At 41.7% G+C, this 25,523-nt stretch overlaps 1 protein-coding gene and 1 non-coding gene across 3 annotated transcripts in view; one reads left to right on the top strand and one right to left on the bottom strand.

The window, feature by feature from the left end:
* Window positions 1-428: 428 nt before the first annotated feature.
* Window positions 429-500, bottom strand: Trnai-aau (transfer RNA isoleucine (anticodon AAU)). The gene has a single exon. It is a non-coding gene; the product is annotated as a tRNA-Ile (tRNA).
* A 9,127-nt stretch (window positions 501-9,627) lies between these two features.
* Window positions 9,628-25,523, top strand: part of LOC126281587 (leucine-rich repeat transmembrane neuronal protein 2-like) — an 82,541-nt gene continuing 66,645 nt past the window's right edge. For both annotated transcript variants that reach the window (XM_049980669.1, XM_049980670.1), the window contains exon 1: window positions 9,628-9,725. In XM_049980669.1, the coding sequence (XP_049836626.1) occupies window positions 9,703-9,725 (23 nt within the window). In that variant the 5' untranslated portion in view covers window positions 9,628-9,702. The remainder of the gene's footprint in view (window positions 9,726-25,523) is intronic.

The following is a 25,523-nucleotide window of genomic DNA, read 5'->3' on the forward strand; positions in this document are numbered from 1 at the left end:
CGCACAGGAGTTTATTGGGACCATAGGCACTAAGCCATATTATCATGTGCAAATACAAAATTATTAATGAGGTCACATACATGAGAATGAAATTAATGCGTGATTCAACTGTTATATCCACAGATTAACACACGCGCGAACAAAAAAATTTTATTAGGTGGCGCAAGGCCACCGCTTAATTGTACAAAAAGATAAACTTCCTTCAATAACCAAAAGGCTTCTTCTCCTACCAAAATTTTATAACAAGTCAAAGAATTATGCCACCTTATTGAATTGAAATATTAGCAACTGAACTGAAATTAAGTTGAAACTTACTGTCAGATTAAAACTGTGTGCCGGATCGAGACTCGAACTCGGGACCTTGGCCTTTCCCGGGCAAGTGATCTGACCAAACACGCTGAGCTACCGCGTGCCGGCTTAATTTCATTTGCCTCCTGTGAGGATCGAACTCACGACCTGTGGTTTATTAGACCAACGCCCTGCCACTGAGCTAAGGAGGCGCCTCCTAACCAACTAAGCTACCCAAGCACGTCTCCCGCCCCGTCCTTACAGCTTTAGTTCTGCCAGTACCTCGTCTCCTACCTTCCAAACTTTAAAGAAGCTCTCCTGCGAACCTTGCAGAACTAGCACTCGTAAAAAAGAAAGGATATTGTTGAGACATAGCTTAGTCACAGCCTGGGGGATGTTTACAGAATTTAAGTTCCTTTGTCGGGTTTTCTCCCGACGCTTTCCGGCGGATGCCGAGGAAGTAGAAGTTGTGATCATTTTATAAAACCAAAAGGTTTTTAATGGAATGAAATATATTAATTTGGTGTATAAGTTGGTAGTGTTATGGTTTTGCATGTTGGTATTCTGGTTGCTATGGTTTTATTTATCGATTGTTATTTTATATTTGTAGTTCACTTTTGCTATCTGAGCTTACATATTATCATTTTGTCATTTGGAGATAGTGACTGGAGCTGTGGATGCGAGGAAATGGAGTACCAAGTGAAGAAATCGGAACATTTCAGACATATTCTTCTGTTTGAGGTCAACAGAGGGATGACAGCAGTGGATGCAGCCAGAATCATTTGCGCCGTGTGTGGAGACAGTGCCACTGGGCAGAGAACGGCTAGGAAATGGTTTTCTAGTTTGAAGGAGGAACATTTTGACGTAAGTGATTTTTCCGTGTTCAATAAGAACTTCTGGGCCTGGTGATGATCATTCTAACCCGTTAATCAGCAATGATCCACATGAGTGTACTCGAGAACTAGTAAATGTGGTGAACTGTGATATTCGATCGTCGTGCGGTATCTGCATGCAGTGGAAAAGGTTCAAAAATCGGGTGTGTGGGTACCGCATGCTCCAAGCCAAGATAACAAAAATCAGCGAGTGGTCATACGTGCATCGCTGCTTGTTCGTCCACAGTTGACTCGCGAAGAACGCCGACCATTTCTGCCCTGCCTCGTTGCTGGTGACGACTAGTAGTGGTTTATGCTAACGTAAGCGAAAGAAAGGAATGGTTTAGCCCATACAATGCAGTTACTCCCCGACAAAGACCTACTCGCGTACACAAATATAAAATAGCGGCGGTCTTGTGTGCTACGTAGTGCTTCCTCGAGGTATAACTATTACTGCTGAGTTTCATTGCCGACAACTAAGACGTCTTGCAGACGCAGTCCAAGAACAACGACAAGGAAGACCGTGTGGAGTGATGCTAAGCCACGATGACGACTTCCAGCTGGACTTCTGCTGGGCTAACGAAAACTCAGGATATGGCTTGGCAAGTCACTCCGCACCCACCTTATTCGCCTGATCTTGAGCCCTCAGATTTTTACCTCTCCCGCTCTCAATCGAACAGCCTTCAGAGAAATTCTTTTCCAGGTCAAATTCGCTCCGAACGTGAGTCGTCTAGCTACCTCAAAACGAGTGGTTTCTGGAATCACGGAATCGAAAAGTTACCCTAGCGTTGACAGACTGTTGTAAACAGTAAAGCATAATTTAGTATTGATGACTGAAAGCTATGTTATGTGTATTCGTTGTATTTATTAAAATTATTGAAAAACTTTACGAACTTACGCACCAAACTAATACTTCAGTAAAATTTGAGATTGAATTGAGGACTTTGGGATGCTTTGACATGCTGAAAAAATTGTGACTTAGTTTCAAATAAGTTGTAAATTTAAATATAAGACTGCACCAGGATAAATATAGCTACTGTAAAAAAAGGATTTCACCCTTTGTATGTTATTCAATCTAAGGTTAATATTCTTCTGCTCTGCGGTGATGAACCTTGTATTAGAACACAAGTGTAATTCATTATATTCGAATTCTAAGTTGTTTACCAACAGACAGGAGTTATATTGCCAACGAAAGAAATACTGAATTGAACATCTGAGTTTTTCTTGTACATGGACAAGTGTTTCCTTGTGGCCTTGGTGTGATGCAAGTATCGGCAAATGTATTGCTGGTAATAAGTATCCATTTTGTAGCAGTAATGACTTTCGTTTTATTGTTTCTTAAAAATAATTTCTCTCTTATCTTAAGAGATTACTAAGTGGAAAAGTGGGTAGTGTTGTATAAACCGCAAAACCGGTTTGGCCGAAGTTTGCAAAACCACCATTGGGGCCATCTTACTGATATAACTACGAATTGTACTAGTTGTTTGCGAATCTGCCCTTAATTTAATTAAAAAGTTTGATTTCCCAGTGCGAAATAAATTATCGCAACTAAACGTTTCAAACAGTCACGTTCACGAAAATGCAAAACCAAGCCAGTTATTCCGAAAGAAAAACATCTTGTGACCCAGTATTTTTAAACTCGTGGACCTTTCGCCAATTTAACTCTCCCAGTTCTTAGTAAGGTGAATTAAAGTGGCGACCATTCGCAGGACTAAGTTACTAGATCAATAATATGCTGTATATGTAATTTTATTTCAAAATATGTATGTATATGTCATGATTGTTTCTTTTACATGTAACCCAACGGGACATTTACATCAGTATTGAAAGACCATAAAAATTAAAAAGGGAACGACGTTTACCGAAAATTAGTAACCAATTAATGGAAAGGTCCAAAATAAGGAAATGTCATGAAACCTCTATAACTGATAAATTTTTCTCTTACCTCGTTGTTGGCGGCTACATTTAAGGTAAGACAATACCCACTCATGCCACTTAGTTTTGCTTTCCTACTTGTTAAATTATTTATTTGAGACTTTAAACGTAAAAAAATTGCTCAGTATTAAAACTTGTAGTTACATAGTCTACTTTGCAAAATAAGGCCAAAAGTTGGCGAATTTTAGTAGTTACGTGCGTCCAGCTTGCAGTAGCCATACTGGCTTGCCTTTGATTCATAGCAGTAATTTCATTTTTCAATTCGAGGAGTAGTTCCGTAATAGAATCTGTTGCTACACTAATAAGTTCAGCAATATTCTCGTCTAAAGCCGGCGACATAATTTCATTTGTTGCAGCTATCACGGTATTTAAATTCTCAGTGGTGAATTCACCTTCTGGTATATGATTAGGCTCGGTTTCTGTATGAGAAGAAGCCATTATAAAGTGCTCAAGGGTTATCATTATACTACAGTACAATTCAATTTCACGAGTCTATTACTTATCGGGAATGATACATCCCATGCAGCTCAGATAGCCGAGACTTGTTATGTCTACCATAGTCTAGTATGCAATGGAAATACCAGAATGATATGCACTGTAGTAACCTGTCACCACAGAACCATACAACTAGGAGCATACCTGCGGAGCCAACTATTTCAGGGCAAACACAATCAACTTCAACTGTTCACTCTTGTGACAAAGTACCATAATAAGAATGACAAAAACTATAATAACCGCAGCGGCGCAGATCTTTTCTCGCAGCTGCATGTAATGTTCTGTCGGCGCCCTGCATCACGAGACCGGTACGTCAGTTCGGTGACGCAGGCAATGACGCCTCCGCTACGCTACACTCGTCACTCTGAGCGTAACCCTACTTGTTTCAAAAAACCAGATTGATGGAAACCCTAACGATTATGACAATTACAAACGCTATGAGACATTTAGTCCCCTAACGTTGACTATTGCATACAGGCAATTTAATTCCAAAGCAGTTATTTGTTAGCATATGCAACTACCGGTAGGATTACAGGATTTTATTTTCACCGAGACCTTAAGAAATACTTGTCCCAAGCACATGTAAGTCTTTAACAGTTGAAAACCAAACGGCAGGCACACTGCCTGCAGTTTAGGTGTTCAGTTAACCATCCCTGAATACATTCAAACTACGACAGAACTAAGGTAAAATAAAAGAGAACTAATGCTCTCTGAAAATGAGTGATCTTGTATGTATCTACTTAGGCACATGGCTGCCAAGGAGGGGAAGAAAGCCAATGTGCACTCCGTGAGCAAAGTGGGTGAAGTTATTCCAGATGTGAAACGGTTCCTTCCGGGTGCCATGAAGAGGACAGGGTGCACCCAAGTGCAGGTGATGGTTCACGCCGGTACCAATGTTATGTGTCGGTTTTGAGTGGAAGACATTCTCTTTGGTTTCGGGCGGCTAACAGAAGTGGTAAAGGCTGCCAGTCTTGCTTGCTAGATAAAAGCAGAGCTGACCATATTCAGTATAGTCGACAGGACCGATTGCAGACGTCTGGTACAGAGCCGAGTGGAGGGTCTGAACCAGAGGGTCAGGCGGTTCTGCGACCGTGTAGGCTGCAGATTCCTCGGTTTGCGCCATAGGGTGGTTGGGTATCGGGTTCCGCTGAATAGGTCAGGAGTCCACTACACGAAGGAGGCGGCTACACGGGGTTGAGCGGTTTCCTTTAGGTTAGATTGTCTCGGGGAAACACAAAAAGGGCTTCAATCTCACAGGGTGCAGGGGTGAACACAGGAAGAACATAGATACAGGAACCATTGGTATAACAATTGTAAATTGTCGTAGCTGTGTTGGGAAAGCACCGGAGCTCCCAGCGCTAATAGAAAGCACTGATGCTCTAATCGTTATAGGCACAGACGAGGGGTATAGTCGGAGATAAGTACAACCGAAATTTTTGCGAAGGGCCTAACGGTGTTCAGAAAGAATAGATTAAACACAGTTGGTGATGGCGTGCTTGTTACTGTTAGAAGTGGTCTATGTTATAGAGAAACTGAAGTCGATAGTTCCTGCGAGTTAGTATGGGCAGAGATCATTCTTGGCAACTGGAATAAAATAATAACTGAATCCTTTTACCGACCTCCCAAGTAAGATGATAGAATTACTGAAAGGTTCAAAGAAAACTTGAGTTTAATTTCGAACGCGTACCCGACTCATACAATTGTAGCTGGTGGTGACTTTAATTTACCCTCAATATGTTGGCAAAAATAGATGTTTAAATCGGGCGGTACACATAAAACATCATCCGAAATTGCACTACACGCTTTCTCTGAAAACTATTTCGAGCAGTTGGTTCATAAACCCTCGCGAATAATAAGCAGTTGTGAAAACACACTTGGCATCTTAGCAACAAATACTGCTGCGCTAATAGCGAGCATTAAAACGGATGCAGGGATTAGCGAACACACGGTTGTCGTAGCGAGATTAAATATTGTAACGCCCAAATCATCCAAAATTTGACGAAAAATATGCCTATTCAAAAGAGTAGATAAAAATTCACTTGACGCTATAACGAGAGAAAATCTCCACTCCTTCCAAACTGACAACGTAATTGTAGGCCAAATGTGGCTTCAATTCAGAGAAATAGCATCGACAGCAATTGAGAGATTTAGACGAAATAAATTAACAAACGACGGAGCTGATTCCCTTGGTACACAAAACTGGACAGAAGACTGTTGCACAAACAACGAATAAGACATGCCCAATTTAAACGAACGCAGAACCTCTAACATTGGAGATCTCTTACAGAAACTTGAAATTTGCGCGGATATCAGTGCGAGATACTTATAATAGTTTCCACAAACTTTGTCTCGAAACTTGGCAGAAAATCCAGAGATTCGGGTCGCATGTAAATTATGCTAGTGGCAAGAGAGCAGGAGGAACAGGGTCTATCAGTTCTTCCACATTTGTCGGTGTAGTAGAATACACGAGCTCCGTCAAGTGTTCCCAGAGGAAGATATCCAGGGAATTTGGGTCAGGTGAAAGCGGAGGCCATAGAACACCCCGTCCAAGAAACTTCCCTGCAGATATTCTGTCTAAATAAAATCGCATTTTATTTCCAAAGTATGTGGGTGCACCATCGTGTTGGAACCATAACCTCTGTCCAACACGAAGTGGAACATCTTCCAGTGCGCCAGGCAAATAGTATGAGAGGAATGCACAATACCTTCGTGCAGTCAACCAGTCAGGCAAGAACTAGGGGCCAAAACTACTGTTTCCCAATATTCTGGCCAATACGTTGATGCCAAAGCGAACCTGATGTCCACGGTCGCAAGTGTCAGACGGCTTAACGTCGCAGCAATGACGAGTATTGTGCATATGGAAGACATCCACATGCGTGAATGCTGCTTCATTCGATCATGTTACAGTGTATATGAAGTAGTTGTTGGCCTCTTGTTTTTGTTGGAACTTTCACATCTGCAGAGCTTCCTCAGTAGAGTATGGCGAGTCCGTGGAAGACCTCTGTCACGCTATGGTGGAAGGAGAGAATTTGTGTCCCAGCATAGCACCAGAGGACGAAATACATGACTATCTGGATGACGTCGATCAGGACATCTAGCGGTGTATTTAAGAGTTGCAACACCAGATGGTTACCAGATGCACCAATGACCAGAAACATACCCACATGTTCATCGTTTGTGTATGCCACTGTTTTAGAATAATACAAGAAGAAACTGTGATACATGTATGAATGTACGAGGGTTGCCCAGAAAGTAATGCACACCATTTTTTTTTCTTCAACAGTTCTTTATTGAACATCAGGAGAATTACACACAAGAAGGAATGGTGTTCTATCTACACACCCTATTTTTCCATGTAACCTCCATCCCATTCTATGGCCTTCCTCCAGTGCGAAACAAGGGCGTGTATGCCCTGTCTGTTACAATGCTTGTGCTGGTGGTGGAGCCAATGCTTCACTGTGTGAATCACCTCCTCATCGTCCTCAAAATGTCTTCCACGAATGACATCCTTTAATGGCCTAAACAACATTAGCTCGTTGTAACATGTCACGTGTGACAGCCGTGGAATGTCTCCCCGACCGCTGCAAATCGTGAAGCTCCGCCGAACCGCCTGTTGATGCTCTCACCCTCCGTGCCCAGCGACTAAGTGTGTTTCTTTCGACAGCAGGTGCTCCACAGACTTTGCGCAAGCGTTTGTGAATATTCCCAACAGCTTATTTCTCTGTAATGAGAAATTCAGTGACGGCACGCTGCATGAGACGTACATCACCTACAGACGCCATTTTGAAACTGTCCTGCAGCTACGCTATCTGTCGGAAGTGATGGAAACTTGGCACGCTCACTGAGGAGACTTAAAATAATTTATACCTAACGTTTAGCATTCATAGCCTTGTTTTCAGCCGAGAAAAAGAGTGCGGCGCATTACTTTCTGGGAAAGCCTCGTAAATGGATTCTGTCACCTGCGCGTTAGTCCGATAGATAGCAACTAGTCCCCGTTTGGTCAACATAGCATGCAGTATAAATACGTCATTAGTCGGAGCGGGCTGTTTCACGTAACTTACAGCTTCTGTTCCGCATGATTCATCCGATATCGCCACTTGTAAAATGTTCGTTGTCGAATTACACTATTCCGCTAACGATAGTGGACGTGGTGTTCCCACATTTTCATCGATAACAATAATAATAGTAACCCGTGGATATGCTTACTAAGCAGCTTGCGCTTATCAGATTCAGTGTTGTAAGGTGTGAGGCAAATCTGAAACGCGATGATTTTTCTGTTATATAGTTATTGAGAAGGCACATCAGCTACTGTAATTTACGACAAGTTAGATAAGTAATTAAAGATAATTGAGGGTCACTGTAGACCATTTTGATAGTTTTCTCTTTTGGGAAACTTAATTTAAACCTAGATAGTAGATGTGATATGTCATAGGTCACCTTCGATCCATTGTAGAACTTGGAAACCCACTCAGGGAATATTCGTTCACATTTCTGTTGAAGGCCATTGGTTTTTACCACCCTGTATTAAAAAATTTCCTTTTATCAATAGTGCAATTTATAAACTATGTTTTGTGAGTAAAATAAAATTTCCAATGGTAAACTTAACTGCTTTTTCGACGTTATTTTACCAGCTAACTAAAAATAGGAAAGCTTTGAACCCCTTCCATTAAATTTAGTTAGTATTAAGATTCTTTTACTGGGAGTGCAGTGGAGCTGACTCTGAAATCATTAAGTATTTGGTTATATCATCGCTAGTCTCACTGAATTCTTCTCAATTCTACATGTCATGTGTGGTCTGGCGTCTCCTTACCAGCAACAGGCCCCAGGTTCAAACTAGTCAATTCCCTATAAAACACGCGCAGAGCGTCGTTGCGCGAAAGTGGTAGGGAGACACGATATAGAACAAACAGACACCACCCAGAATGTTTAGAGTGTTGAAAAACATAATTAGTGGTTCGTGGAGACAACACATACAAACAGCAACCGAGTTTGGAAATTATTTGCAAAGCACAATGCTAGCCCTGCTGGTGATGTAAGACTCAAACGAAACGTAATGAACCTGAAAGTGGCATTTATAATAGTTGGTACTAATCGACTGGACCGTTAGGTGAGGGTTAACAGAAAACAGGTTTGGAAACTAGCAGATGCAGTGGTGCGAAATAAGACCCGTCCACAGCTTGCAAAAAGCTTCTTTCAAAGATGACAAATGAAAGCGATTGTACTTCTGTATTCGTAGTACGTAAGCGCAAATGTTTTTTAGAAGACCTCCAGTAAGTGTTGTATGACTATTAAGACGACAGACACCGTACCACTCAGACTACGTCAGGAAATAAAAACAAATACTCCGCGAGCCAGAATCGAACGCTCGACCTCCCGCATGCTAACCCTAAGCGTTGTCCACTGCATCAACTGCAGAGCAGTGCTGCGATGTACTGACTAAGGTAGTTACCATAAGTGTGATTAGAATGTTGCCAAGTTGCCAACCTTTGAGGTCCATTTACTATCGGAAATATGCACAGGACGATGTTTCGTGAAAGACATTGGGTATTGTGAGTTCGTGAGGGATCACGCTGCCAAGTCCGAGTGCGCGAAATTTTCTTTGCCCTTTATATTGACGTGGTACGACTACGGAAAAATTCTTATCAAAGGGATGTAATTGCTTACATATTCAGAAAATGAATTATATGGTTCTCGTAAGTCAGACATCACGTGGAAGTGAAAAGATTTTTCACGTTGTGTTAACAGTGGTTACATTCGATAGACCTTGAAGCGTCACTAGTTCTGCTTTTACTGTTCGCCAGTGTTCTGTTCTTAACTTTCAAGAAAGCGGCTGTAAAGAAAAACGTGACTGCAGTACGGGTGGGGGGGGGGGGGGCAGTGCATACAATTGACGCCCGCTCTTTGTTCTACCGGTGCACAATGCTGCGATTGCCAGTAAACTCCACTCCAATCTTATCGCTTCTACGAGGAAAAGATTAAAACAATCTACCGATAAAATGAGCCAATAAAATACTCCGAAGCGATGAAGTTCGGACGTTTTTAAGACTTACTGGCACGTGTCATACACCGGGCTGAGAGGAATATTACTACCTCAGTCCATAGCGCGAGCAACATGCTGTCTTGTGGGAACGAAAGGTATGTAAGCTGTTGTAACATGCGACTTATCTGCATGACCTTTGTTGTCTATGATCTCACCCATTTCCTCCAACTCCTCAACTTTATCTCCTAAATCTCACTATCCACCCCCCCCCCCCCCCCCTCCCACACACACACAAACACACATACATCTCGCATTCACTGCGCACATCGTAGAACAGTCGACGGTAGCTGAAACTCCTATGGTTTGTTCAGTTGCCGAAACTCGTTTTTTACATTTCTGGGTAAGGCAGCTCACGTTCCGCTTGCAGAAGCAGCGTTGTTGTGTTTACGTCAGGGGAAGAAACGGAAAGAGTGGAACATAAACCGTGTTATTGCAATTGAACTTTGTTACGACCGTCCCAAATGAATTTACGGCGGAGCTGCTATTAGATTAGAAACTGAACTCACAGCTGTAATTATTTATTTGTTGCTTACTTTGCCAGTTTCTATTCTGTTTTTCATTATTTTACCATGACCCTCATTAGCCATAACAGGCTATATCTCTGCTGTTGCTAGGGGATATGGTGACGTTTCACTTTGTGACGTTCTATAGTAATCTTTACAGACTTTTCTGACAAGTTGTACCGCTTATTTAAAATCACCCAACTTAACGACAGTATACTTTGGGTCTGTCGTTTGTAGCCTCTTAATGGCGAATGGAAGATAGGAAAAGCTATGCTATCGGATTAACCTGCTTAAAAGAAACAAAGTAAGTTGTTTCCTGTTTCAGTCATACACTGTTTCAGTCAGGCGTATTTCGGAGTGATTAAATCGTTTTTAGCGCAATGTTGACTGCTACTGACAAGACAACATATAAACGTCTATTCGGGTTGCAGGGTTGCAACGATATAGAGTACTGTCTGTCTTTCCGGCACTGCTGTACTATTTGTGTGTTAATACCAATCTTTCGTGCTTGACAACCTCTCCACTCTGGAGAGAAATCAGATGCTATTAGCCACCATGTCTTACTGTTTATTTCATACGTTGCACTTGGTCGTCTTAGTTTAATGTGATAGAAGAGTAACCATTCAAAATGGTTCAAATGGCTCTGAGCACTATGGGACTTGACATCTAGGGTCATCAGTCCCCTAGAACTTAGAACTACGTAAACATAACTAACCTAAGGACATCACACACATCCATGCCCGAGGCAGCATTCGAACCTGCGATCGTAGCGATCACGCGGTTCCAGACTGAAGCGCCTATAACCGCACGACCACACCGGCCGGCGAGTAACCATTCGTATTTGCAGTCGACAAGTTTCTTTTTTTCTTCTGATTATCAATATATATATATATATATATATATATATATATATATATATATATATATATATATATATATATATTAATAATTCTAACAGTAAGACGTTGCTCTTAGCAGTGAGCTCATTTTCTGCTAACAATTTCTGCGAATAAAAATGTACAACATTTTGCAGTTGAACCCGACTCTTACTTGTCAAGTAGTTTATCTTATTCCATTCAATGGTAGGGATAACTACCGATTTGTCTTTTAGTACTTAATCATTCACAGTGTATGTCTGAAGCATCTTAATTGTAGCTTTTCAGAATGGGCGGTTCTAATAAGCTTGTATAGTATATTATATTATGTATGCATTATTCAAGACGGAATAGGAAGAAATCAGAATGTAAATTGTGACAATGTCACGTACACTGTTTGAATAAGCAAGCTCGCAGCGAACCACTATTCCTTACGATCGTAACTGAAACACGAGCTCCTATTTTCTGTTGTTCCTGAGGCTCTCAGGAGAATGCAAAATTTAAGCAGCTGAAAATGGAGGTCACAAGCTCTCTGCTCCTTGCTGCCCAAATCCTAGAACTGAAAACTTCTTACATGTTGAGCATTCGAACAAGCTACCTCTGGAGAAGAAACCCGATCGCATTTAAGGAACCGGATAGGATAGATGTTGAAAAATGGCGTTTTGACATTTCAAAGTCAAATAATTCTCAGTTATCTTCTGTGTTACATATTGTATATTTTGTCGTATTTGCGTAATTACCGATGAAAAGTAATTTAAATACGTTGCCATTCCTTGAAAAACCGTATTTTACACGCTTCTTTGTTTAAAATGGAATATCTTCGGCAGTTTTTAAGCTGAATTCATTGGTGGTATTTTGTTTTACTTTTACATGTTAGATGTGTGGCTACCCTGTTTGCCGGCCAATGTGGCCGAGCGGTTCCAGGCGCTTCAGTCCGGAACGCGCTGCTGCTAGGGCCGCAGGTTCGAATCCTGCGTCGGCCGTGGATGTGGGTGATGTCCTTAGGTTTAAGTTGTTCTAAGTCTAGGGGACTGATGACCTCAGATGTTAAGTCCCATAGTGCTTAGAGCCACCAATTTTTTTGCTACCCTCTTTTACGCAACACGATGTTCGCTCGTTTCAATACAGTGTCTGTGGTTTCTTTTCAGCTTTTAAAGAGAAATGTGTTGTATTTCAAATCCTACTCTGGCCCTTGTTTTCCATGTGGATATGTTTAGTGCTTCATAATGGCCTTTCCTCTTTTAAGCGATTTTAATTGTTTTCCTATTCCTATGTCATCTGTTTCGATATCTACCATTTTGTCATCTCTGTGACAATCTAGAGAAGCTACTACAGTGCAGTCTTCCTCTGTGAAACAGCTTTGGAAAAAGACATTTAGTATTTCGGCCTTTAGTCTATCATCCTCTGTTTCAGTACCATTTTGCTCACAGAGTGTCTGGACATTTGAGAATGGTTTATGGCATGGGTGCACTGGCAAAAGAGAGAGTAGTGCAAAATTGTTATGTGGAACGCAGAATCTGCCATCACCACCTTCCAAGTTTCCCAGTTACTATGATGTAATTTTAAGAAAGACGAGTGCGAAGAGAGTATGAGAATGTCTACACGCGAAGCTGTGTCAACATATGGCCTACATCTGCATCTACATCGACATGGCTGCTCTGCAAATCATAAGTAAGTGCCTGGCAGAGGAGTCATCAAACCACCTTCACAATAATTCTCTGTTATTCCATTCTCGAACAGCGCGCGCAAAAAACGAGCTTCTACATCTTTCCGCGAGAGCTCTGATTTCCCTTGTTTTGTTATGATGATCGCTACTCCCTTTAGATTTGATTGATTTATCGTCAAACCGAAGTATAACGGATTCCTTTTATAATTCATGTGGATGACCTCACACTTTTCATTATTTAGGGTTAATTGTCCATTTTCGCACCACGCAGACATTTTATCTAAATCATTTTCCAATTAATGACTCTGATGACTTTGCTAGACGATATACCTTAGCAACAACTGTAAACAGCCTATGACGGCTTCTCAAATTATATTATAAGGAACAGCAGAGGGCAAATGAAACTACCTTGGGGAATGCCAGTAATCACTTCTGTTTTATTGAATGACTTCCCGTTAATTACTACGAACTGTGACCTCTCTGACAGGAAATCACGAATCCAGTCGATAACTGATGCGATATTCTATAAGTACGCAGTTTGATTACAAAGCCGCTTTTGAGATACAGAGTCAGAAGCTTTCTGCAAATATCTCCTTGTGAGTAAGGAGCTAGTTATGTTTCACAGCAACGACGATTTCTAGATCCATGTTGACTGTGTGTCAATAGACTGCTCTCTTCGATGTGATTCATAACGTTCGAACACAATATGAGTTCCAAAATCCTGGTGCATATCGACGTTAAGGATATAGGCCTATAATTTTGTAAATTACTCATATTGCCTTTCTTGAGTGGTGTTGTGATACGTGCAACTTTCCAGTCTTCGCATACGGATCTTTAGTCGAGCGAGCGGTCGTATATGATTGTTAGGTGTGGAGATATTTGATCAGCACAATCTGAAAGAAACCAAGATGGTATACATTCTGGGCTGGAAGACTTGCTTTTATTAAATGATTTAAGTTGCTCCATAACTTCGAAGATATCTACTTCTAAGTTGCTCATGTTGACAGTTGTTCTTGGTTCGATTTCTGGAATATTTACTTCGTCTTCTTTGGTGAAGGAATTACTAAAAACCGTGTTGAGTAACTACTTTAACATTCCTGTCATCGATAGTATTTCCATGTGCATCGCGCAGAGAAGACATTGATTGTCTTCTGCTTTAAAAAGGGCCAGAATCTCTTTGGATTTTCTGCGAGGCTTCAAGACAAAGTTTCATCGTGGAAACCATTATACGCATCTCGCATTGAAGTCTACGCTCAATTTCTAGCTTCTGTAAAAGGTTGCCAATCCTGGGTGTCTTCCATTTGTTTAAATTTGCATGCTTTTTTCGTTTTTTTCTTCAGCAGTCTCCAGGCTTGCCTTGTGTACCATGGGGGATCACCTCCGTCGTTTGGTAATATATTCGGTATAAGTCTCTCAATTGCTATCGATACCATTTCTTTGAATTCAAGCCACAGCTGGTCTACACATTGTTAATTTGGAAGGAGTGAAAATTTTCTCTCAGGAAAGCACCAAGCGAATTTTCATCTGCTTTTTTTTTTAATAGGCATATTTTTCTTTTACTTTTGGAGGATTTGGGAGTCTCGCTACGACAACCTTGTGTTCACTAGTACCTGTATCTGTTTCGATACTCGTTATTAACTCAGGATTATTTGTTGCTAAGAGGTGAAGTGTGTTTTTACAACGGTTTACTATTCGCGTGGGCTCATGAACTAATCGCTCCAAATAATTTTCAGAGGACGCGTTCAGCACAATATCGGATACTGTTTTTGTGTACCTCCGGATTTAAACATGTATTTTCGCCAACATATCGAGAATAAATTAAAGTCGCCACAAACTAAAATTGTGTGAGACGATTGCGTGTTTGAAGTTAGACTCAAGTTTTCATCGAACCTTTCAGTAATTGTATGATCTTAGTTGGGAGGCCGGTACCACGATTCGATTATTATTTTATTCCGCTTGCCAAGAATACTCTCTACCCATTCTAACTCACAGGAACTATCTACTTCAATTTTGCTACAAGATAAACTACTTGTAACAGCATCAGACGCACTACCGCCAACTGTATTTCGCTTATCTTTTCTGAACACCGTTAGGTCCTTCGATGGTGTGAAAGACATCTGTGTAGCTGTCGATGGAACCTGGCAGAAACTTGACCACACTTCTTAGCATGGTGTTGTTGTTACAACATTTGATATCGGTAAAATTACTAATGTATAGGTCTTAACAAACTGTTGTCGAGGGTGTAGTGATGAAGTGTCTAACCAAATCGTGAGAAAAATTGGAGTTGTGGAGGTCCAGGTGCTGCAGAGATTTTCATATGAACGTAGTGTGCGTTGCTGACACAACCCTTTGGTAGTGGATCTGAAAGTGTAAAATTGGAGTGTGTAGGGTATGTCCAAAATGATTGGGAGCAAGGCTACGATGGCTGAAGTCTCAACTACGTGACCAAAAATTTAATGACAAAAAGGTATTCTGTGGGGCTGGCCGACTTACAGAAAAATATATTATGAAAATATATTATAGTAATGCCATTGAACGTAATATGAATGATCTACAAGCTATGAATATGCAGTGTGGGCTTCCTTGTTGCATAAAGCTTCAACAGATGCAAAACCTTAGCGTATTCTTGTGCCCTAAAGGAAGTGAATCTTTGTGTGGTTTTCAACGAGCTACAGTTGCTGGTGAAATGTATAAGCATAATAATTCACTTCCTCTTGCTGTCATTCAGACAGTAACACCTGTGCATAAGGAACTGAGCGACGAGAAATTGCTGAGAAATGTCTTCACGGACGAGCCCAGAACTTGTACGAAAGTTTCAATGTAGGGAAGCGCGGGGCAAAAACTGTGTTGCTGAAGTGGAAACTATGCAGTTTCGAGTGTATGATGCAACTTTGTGCTTCAGTAGTTGTGCCATAAGCAGGAAAAAATTTTCTACGAACTTGGAACGAAGGAAAACCACACATCACAGAACGCATTTATACTCCTTAAGGAAACTTTGTAAAACGAGAAAACATTGATGCTATGATGTCCGACTCATCCTTAACAATTCGTTGTGCTGTTGTACGATGTGTGTTACTATTCTCACCAATCACAACGTTGAATGCACCAGTTGCATGTGCCCGTAAAGCAATCAGAAGTCTGTTCACCGGCGAAATTGGGTTATTTCGATTAGTACGAAATACTAACATATCATTAATTTGATTTAATAACCACCACACCTTTTCTCTCGAGTGACGAAATCCCTCTTAAAACCTCCTGTCACCATAATCTTCAAAAGGGTTTTCCCTTTCCACAATCACTTCAACACGGTTTCGGTCACGATTTAAATGGTCAATGAATAACAGTTCTTCCTCAGTGCCATACATAACGTCAAATGCGCCGCCATATTAATAGTTTATGCCTCCAAAACCTCGGTTATCTTGAGAAAACCGGGAAAGAGCCACGGTTAAATGTAACCGCAGTCAATTCCCTCGTTTAACTTAGATCGACGATGGTGCACCTGAATTTTGTACTGAAAGGGGTTGTATGGCGACTTAACCGTGGTTAACTTTTCATCAAAGCTGGTTCACTTGGCCATTAGGGGTTGAATTTCCAAAAACAGTGAAAAATTTATTTTTTCATTTCTAACTGAGAAGCCAGACACCAGTTTTCAACGATGTAGCTTTAAAGTGCTTTCGCTTCGAAGTATTTTCATAAAACGTTTCACTACCTATTTCACTCACTTGATTGAATTTCCAAAAACAGTGACATACATTTTTATTTCTAACGGGGAAGCCAAACATAGACTTAGCTTCAAAAAAATCTTGCAATGAAAGATCTGCATAAAAACTTTCATCCCCCTTCTTCCCTCATAGGGGTTGAATTTCAAAAAACAGTGAAATAAAGTATGTTCACAAAAAAATTCATCCCCTGGGGGTCCAGTTTTCAAAAAACACTGGAACTTTTTTTTGTAATTGAGAAGTCAGTTCATAGTAGCTTTAAAAATACTACAGCAGTTCTTTAGTAATGATTTATTTTCAAAAAGTTTTCACCCACTATTTCACCACCATAGAATCAAATTTTCAAAAATGCTGAAAAATGTATTTCTTTATTTCTGACCGAGAAACCAAATACCAGTTGTCGTAGGTCTAGCTACAAAATTGCCTTAATAGCGACATTTTCCAAAAAAAAAAGAAGAGAAGAAAATACCTTTACCCCTTATTTCACGCCCTTCGTGTTGGAATTTCGAAAAATTCCTTCTTAAACCTCGTCTACACCTTTTCCAAATTTCAACTTTCTAGCCTTAGCGGTTTAGACTGGGCAATATTGAGTCAGTCAGTCAGTCAGGACGTTGCCTTTTCTACATAGAGATTGTGCTTAAACAGTGTAGTTGGAAGAATAAATTATTAAAACTGTAGGTGGTTTGTGGGCTTACAGGACTGCCAACTGTTAGTGGAATGATGGACAGTGAGTAGAATTGGGATTGGATGATAAATTCATGTACTTCATTCCATGCTGGCTCACCTCTATGGACACCAGTTGTGTTGGTTGGCGTGTGATGGCATGCAAGACTCTCAGAAACCCGTGACCAGATGCTCTCAGTGGGCCACAGATATGGGCAACGTGCTGTGTTGATGTTGGTCAGGACAGTATGTGCAACACGTTGGAAGGAGATACCGTTCAATGGCAGCTGTTACTGGTGCTGCTAGGGCAGCCAGGAGAAACAATAAGACATTTGCTTTTCGTAGTGATGAGGTTTCCTGTAAAGTGGTAATCATCGACGGTGGATGTACCATGTGATTTCGATGTTACAGGCATAACGTTGAGACATTTCAGGTCGGAACGTCAGAGAAAGCTCATCTTAATTTCCTCGACGGTGAATGGGTAGGGGACCAGAATGATGTCCTCTTACATTGGTGTCAATCCTAGGTATGTGGGCTGGTCCACAGAACTGTTTGATGGCTGCATTTGGGATGCCCTTGCATTGCGTCTTTGTGCCATCTCCTGAAGCTCCGTCTCTGGAAAAAGAGTAGTTGCTAGTCCATCTGTGTTTGAATTTCGGCCTTTGTGGGATGGCATTTGACTTGTGATTCTGGTAGATTATACCGTTTTTCAGTATGACTTTAGCCATGAACCTTCCATGTTCGTGTCTCCTAGAAAAAACAGTGGTCCAAAAAGGATCTTAAAGGGTGCAAATGTGGTGATAGCTATTGTGACCTGACGAAACAACTACCGTCTGGCCATTAACTGTGGTTTCTTTTATTGCGATAACAGAAGCCTCATCAAACTTAAACACTTCATAAGTTCTCATTATTGCATAAATGCCTAACAGCTCATGTAACCTGGCGTTGTTAATTAGTTCAAATGGCTCTGAGCATTATGGGACTTAACATCTATGGTTATCAGTCCCCTAGAACTTAGAACTACTTAAACCTAACTAACCTAGGAACATCACACAACACCCAGCCATCAAGAGAAAGAGAAAATTCCTGATCCCGCCGGGAATCGAACCCGGGAACCCGGGCGAGGGAAGCGAGAACGCTACCGCACGACCACGAAATGCGGGCTGTTAATTAGTAGATCGCTTTGTTGTCACACTCCCACTGCTATGGAAACCTGTAGCAGATGGAACAAAAACATCTGAGAAGAAGTAGGTAGAGGCTGTCATGTGCCACACTAACCTCACCTTTGTCCAGGATAAAGTAGTGGATACCTGGCAAATTCCCAGGTGTTGATGTCTGTAAGATTGATTGACTAATTAATTAAATCGATACCCTTTGTGTGCGGCGAGTTTTTCCTTGCAACCAACTGGGGGATACCAGGATTGGTATCCCCCAATTTAACGTGATTCAATCCCATGTTTACCTAGTTTCGGAACCCTACTCTTCCCCTTTCCCTCCCTCCTATTTATGGGTACTGGCGAAGTTCATTTGGCAGGAAGATCCATTACATTGAAGGTAACTGAAAATTCCAAATTTCAGCTAGATTGCATTCTAAGTCTTTAAACAACTAGAAGGAGGGGGTGGACACGTGTGTGCTTGCAATACCATTACTGGAAACAATAATTGTATCAGTTGGGAATTTGACGTCTCGATTGGAAGCAGTATTGTATAAAACGATATTTGGAATTTCACTTTCGGCGTGAATTTATACCTTCAGGGATGTTGAATTCCTGATAACTAAAGGTCTGCACAGCGTATTTTACAAAGCAGTACAGAATACCTAAGTTTGTTCTCTAAACTACCCCGGGACGAAGAAGGACAAGGAAAGGTTCTACATGATAGGGTAATAAGTAATAACAACTACAAATACCACCATAAGACAGAGTGCGCCGGTCGGAGTGGCCGAGCGGTTCTAGGCGCTTCAGACTGGAATCGCGCGACCGCTACGGTAGCAGGTTCGAATCCTGCCTCGGGAATGGATGTGTGTGACGTCCTGAGATTAGGTAGGTTTAAGTAGTGCTAAGTTCTAGGGGACTGATGACCTCAGACGTTAAGTCCCATAGTGCTCAGAGCCATTTGAACCATTTTTGAACAGAGTGCACTGCAATGTGTTGACAACCACTAAACCAGATCCCTGATCCCTGAAAACATTCGTACATACAGCTCACTCACGTACCACATATCCACACGCAGCAAGCCCTCCCAATGTACACCATCACTACGAACCCTCAGAGACCGGAGAAAAATGAATGCATCCGCAGCTGTGGGCGCACGTGGCTGCCAAATGTCCCACCCCAATGACGAAGGACATTGGGGGATAAATGGATTGGTAAGAATTCGGATGTCCGGTCCTTACACTTGGTAGCGATTGATACTGAATCACTCAATTTCCACAGAGAATAACTGCAACACACGCAGTCACGGAGATGGCCCAGCACATGCTGAGTATTAGTTCACTACTCAGATATCAAGACGGCACAGCCGCCAGGACTCCTCCCCGCAGCTGTGGGCAAGAACTGACTAGCCAACCGGCAGAACTTTCCTTTGTACCCGACGCCCATGACACCGTTAAGCCGGAAATGTCAATTTGTTCCGACCACCAGCACCTCGGCCACACGCCCTGCTCGCCAAATGGTATCATCCTAGGAAACCACCCACATATTTATCACTCTAATTACAATTAAATGTTACGATTGCAGAGCCAGTCTGATTGCATTCGACAATGAACTAAGTATTGGAAATACCTCCTCCTGATAGCCGTGGCTTTATCCTTTTTAAGACTGAGCATAATTTTCGACGTGAAATCTTTTATCTCCCTGATGGCTTTCGCTGCGTTGAAATTGCAATTTCTCACTCCAAATCCACACCTCCCTTATGACTGGACATAGTAATAATCTTTGCACATGTCAGAATGGCCACAGCAATTTTACACCTCAACACACACTTTATAAGCCTGCCGATCATAGCGAATCTATCACACATCCCCTATTAAGTATAATACTTCGCCAGTAGCTGAATAGTGGTGGCACCAAAGAATAGTGAGCGAAAGTCGGCGATGGGTGGGCATGATTGATTTGTTTTCCTTGCAAGTGGTACCATTGTTCTTAGAAAGAGAGACAAAATCTTCTTATAAGCGACCAGCTATTAAAAACACACTTGCTACCACTATGTTACTTATGAATAAAAAGTGGTCTTCATTCTACAGGTACACACAAGTGTCATTAACGATGTCGATGATAAAAACTGTACATGTTTGATAAATCGAGGTATTGTATTGCATCCTAATGTAGTGATCTCCCACACGAATACCGCGCATTTAACATAGACAATGATTGATGGGAAGGAGGGGCGTGTATATTAACAGACCGAAAGTTCAGGTGCACGTCGCCAGCAGTGTAAGCTCGTAATGAAATCACCCTTCTTACCGAATTTACAAAATAATTCAACTAAGGAACGTGGTATTGAGCTGCTATTTGCAACTCCCTCATGTCGCTGATAGATATTTCCCACATTAACAAACAGTATTTTTGACACATTCTGCCTTGGTATCATGTAGACAGTGTAAAAGAGGTTCTGTGGTATATCCATGGGGTTACAGTCGGAGGAGGGTGAGGGCTGATTGAGAATGATCACATACAGTAGACGGTGTGCTATGTGAGAAACCATTAAAATACGCAATGCTAGATTGAAACCATAAGAAATGTACAAACTTCTAGACCAATACACTGGTTTTTCACATCTATGGTCTCAAGCTGTCTGGTGGAAATTCTGTCTGCAATTTGGAATGAAGTTTCTCTGTTTAACAGCACTTTTGGATTGGGTCCTATGGGGACGCCTTTTAATGATTGCAGCCACTGATGAATAATATTTGTGGCACTCTCATATCTCGAAAAAGTCGCCTCTGCTAAAGGTCCCATACAGCAAAACTCCAGCTTAGATTCAGACAGTCTGTCTGCATCTTGCCACTGTTCCTCAGTCTCCGCCATGCCCTCCCCGCAGATTTCTCCATGTGATCGTGGCAGTCTAAGTCAGAACGGAGTGGAAGTCAGAGAGTGGTATAACTACCACCTTCTGCATCCCACAGAGAAACAAGTTGAGCTCAGTTAATGCAACAGGACAGCGTTTTGACCACACAGTGGGAATGGGAACATGTTGTTGTGGCTCCTCCAATTGTCTACAATGTGTAAGGCCAGTGCCAAATGAAAATTTCTTCTACAACACAAGGTAGTAGTGTTTCTTGTTGAAAAAATTAGGAAGACTTCACATCATATGGCAACTGGGAGAAGTACGAGAATTTTGCGACTGCATTGCAGTACATTTCCAAACTACATAAGGCACTGCAGTCCGAAGGAGATTTGGGTCTTTCAGGCTTGTGAGTTAACGAGCATTGCGCTCTCATTTAAATATATGGCCAAAAGAGTCCGCCTACAGGAATTGTGAAACGAACGCTGTCGCCCAGGGCCACATGCCACAAAGGGCGCAGATTCACTACGAGATGGGGAAACTCACAGGCGTCTATTGTCTATTGAGGCCTAAGCGCTGTAGTGTGCGAGTGAGACAGACGAGAACCAGCGTCATAGGGAAACCCAGTAAAAGGATTTTGTGGCCACGGAGACGTAGCAGTGTTAAATATGGCGTACCTAAGATCAGCCATAAAGGGAAACATTTATGAAAACCATTTAATTCTGTAATAGTGCAGGGAATGAAGCCACAGTAATTTTAATCTGCCATCGTCCACAAATTTTCATGATGATCCCAATAAAGCTTGAATATTGATGATATCTATAATAGTTTAGGATTTACTGTTAAAGTGAAATTAACAAGTTTTGTAACAAAGACCTGAAAGCTAAAATCTGAACGCTTTGGTCGATCTTAACTATCGAAGTTTCATATACGTGGTGCATCATGAGAATGAGAAATGTTGTAAATATCAACTCAGTAACTTTATTTGTTTAAAACATACAGTAAATTTAAACTATCAGTATTTGCAGTTAAGCATCAGATCATCATTTCCTCCACACAAAACACATTGAACGATGACAGCATGACACCTTAACGAATCATTAGGTAATAGAATATTTGTTGTAAGGATTAGTACATAATAGTTACTTTTGTTCTTTGTTTATTTATCAGAAAGCACATTGGTGCAAGGCTACTGGCCATGGCATTCAAAGCTAAGAAGGAAATTGCATTGGTTTTATGTAAAAGAATTTAACGTTTATTATGTAATTGATATTATTGTTACTTTATTTATAATGTAACCTTATTGGTGTATAGTAGATGCAATAGAAGCCTGATACATTTGAGAGCATTGTGGTGATATAACAGACGATTAAGAAGAAGAAAAAGAAGAAACGTTTGAGTTATGCGTGATGGAGCTCCAGACTAAAGGAGTTTGAAATATTTTACATAAATCACTTGTACTATCTGTAGAATGGTTGTAGTGCCGGCATTCCATACCAAGTAAGTGCTGGGAAGAGAGAAATGATCGTAGAACATATTCAGAGTCAAACAGATGTGGTATTTGGTAAGTGAAATTATACGCCATGCTACATTAACGTTGTGAACAGAACACACTCTCTTCCACACATATAATACTTGCCAAGTAAATGTATAACCAAGGATTGCAGTACCTCACAAATCCCTGTCACTAACTTAGAATTGCTGCAGTAATGAGGCTGAAGGCTCGATTTATGTTCAAGATGTAGCAGAGAAATGGAGTAGGCCTACTTCTCATACATCTTCGTTCATCTAGAGGATGGTGCTGAAACAGGAAATGATTCGTCACACATGTGTTGAAAGTCCTCTGCTGACCATTGTATGGGGAAGTTTGCTGTTAACGATTACAAGTAGATAGTTCTGTAACTCACACATAGAACAAGAAGTTGTGTATGAGCTGAATGCAAGTGGTAGCAAACAACTGATGGGACCCAAGAGCACAACAGAAGAAAAAGTTAAGTGTATGATACCTGACCTGCTGCAACATCTGCCTCTCTCTAGAACGCATCGTCACTTTACCATCAAATTATACTTCGTCACAGCTCCTATCAACTCATCGCTCTATCTATTTCTATCATCCTTTAACGCAGATTCGTGTCAGTTTAGAGGCAGATGGTTCTCTATTCCAGAAAAGCGCAAACACAGCAGTGAACTTGCATGTATCCTTATTATCTCAGTAGACATATAGCAGAATGTTGTTAAAAACCATGGGGAAACTGTTCTGTAACGTATGTGTTAACTGACACCTCATGGTTGTGTCCGGTGGAGAGTACAGAGATGCACATTGTAAAAGCTGTTCGCTAGGGTTTAAAACACCTAGATAGTCTTGCACAGGATTAAACTCGCAATCCATTTTGTAGTTAAATGTTGCAGTCCCCCAGCTGGTAATACAATGCTCTTTAGCTTAGGACACTTCATAAAAATCTATCAGGTGGTTGCTCTGGGCTCACACTCTACATTTCGCGGTCATCCATGTTCAGCAATCTATTCCAGCCGTCTTTACGCTGTCAAAGAAAAATGAATGTTTCCCTGGTACGTGGTGCTCCTATGTCAACTTTTCTTGTATTTATGTTGCTGTCACATACTCATTCCCATATACAAGAATTTCCTGCACCAAGCAGAGACATACAAGTACTTCCTCATTCCCCCTCAATTTCCCCGAAATTTTGCGTAATTTCCCTCAATTTATAGGTTTTTTCGTCAATTTTCGTAATTTTATCCGTTTTATGTCACTTCTGCCCATGCGATGCTGACATCACTTCTCGCCACGTAATCTAAAATTGCTTGTAAATGTGGTAAGTTGTCAACACCTATCGCAAATGCACTATTTTTCAGAATTTTGTGCCTATATCGGTTTCATATTGGTACGAAAAGGTAGTCGCTACGCTTTGAACTACCTAGTTTAAACTACTTTTCAAGGCCAAATAGACAAGCAACTAGGTAGTTGAAAGTATACTAACTCTCGTTTCTTACCCATTGCTATATCGCAGAACGTCTGTTACTCTGTCTAGTTGGTATAGAGATAGAATGCGTCACAAATAGAGTTTTTTAACGTGGTAAATAGATATCAGTATTGTTTGGTCCCACCAGCATTCACTTATTGACGAGGTATTGTGCTTATTAGGGAGTGTTGGATAGAGTTTCTGTGATCAGCAGGCTTATAAAGAATGTGTTGAGGTGTAAAGTTACTGTGGCCATTGCTCCAACACATGCAAAGAAAATGACTATGTCCTGTCATAAGGGAGGTGTGGATTTGAATTGGGAGAGTGCAATTTCAGCGAAAGCCATTAAGGGGATAAAAGATTTTATGTGGAAAATTATTCCCAGTCTTAAGAAAGATTCAGATATTGATATTTCCAGAACCACAGCCATGAGGAGGAGGTATTTCCAGTTCTTACCTCATTGTCGAATGTCATCAGACTGGGGCTGCCATCGCAATATTTTACTGTAATTACACTCCTAGAAATTGAAATAAGAACACCGTGAATTCATTGTCCCAGGAAGGGGAAACTTTATTGACACATTCCTGGGGTCAGATACATCACATGATCACACTGACAGAACCACAGGCACATACACACAGGCAACAGAGCATGCACAATGTCGGCACTAGTACAGTGTATATCCACCTTCGCAGCAATGCAGGCAGCTATTCTCCCATGGAGACGATCGTAGAGATGCTGGATGTAGTCCTGTGGAACGGCTTGCCATGCCATTTCCACCTGGCGCCTCAGTTGGACCAGCGTTCGTGCTGGACGTGCAGACCGCGTGAGACGACGCTTCATCCAGTCCCAAACATGCTCAATGGGGGACAGATCCGGAGATCTTGCTAGCCAGGGTAGTTGACTTACACCTTCTAGAGCACGTTGGGTGGCACGGGATACATGCGGACGTGCATTGTCCTGTTGGAACAGCAAGTTCCCTTGCCGGTCTAGGAATGGTAGAACGATGGGTTCGATGACGGTTTGGATGTACCGTGCACTATTCAGTGTCCCCTCGACGATCACCAGAGGTGTACGGCCAGTGTAGGAGATCGTTCCCCGCACCATGATGCCGGGTGTTGGCCCTGTGTGCCTCAGTCGTATGCAGTCCTGATTGTTGCGCTCTCCTGCACGGCGCCAAACACGCATACGACCATCATTGGCACCAAGGCAGAAGCGACTCTCATCGCTGAAGACGACACGTCTCCATTCGTCCCTCCATTCACGCCTGTCGCGACACCACTGGAGGCGGGACTCCGATGGAGCTCCGTATGCCAGGGCTAACTGGCTGACACTGACGGCGGCGGTGCACAAATGCTGTGCAGCTAGCGCCATTCGACGCCCAACACCGCGGTTCCTGGTGTGTCCGCTGTGCCGTGCGTGTGATCATTGCTTGTACAGCCCTCTCGCAGTGTCCGGGGCAAGTATGGTGGGTCTGACACACCGGT

This window comes from Schistocerca gregaria, chromosome 7, assembly GCF_023897955.1.
Source record: "Schistocerca gregaria isolate iqSchGreg1 chromosome 7, iqSchGreg1.2, whole genome shotgun sequence".
Lineage (NCBI taxonomy): Eukaryota > Metazoa > Arthropoda > Insecta > Orthoptera > Acrididae > Schistocerca > Schistocerca gregaria.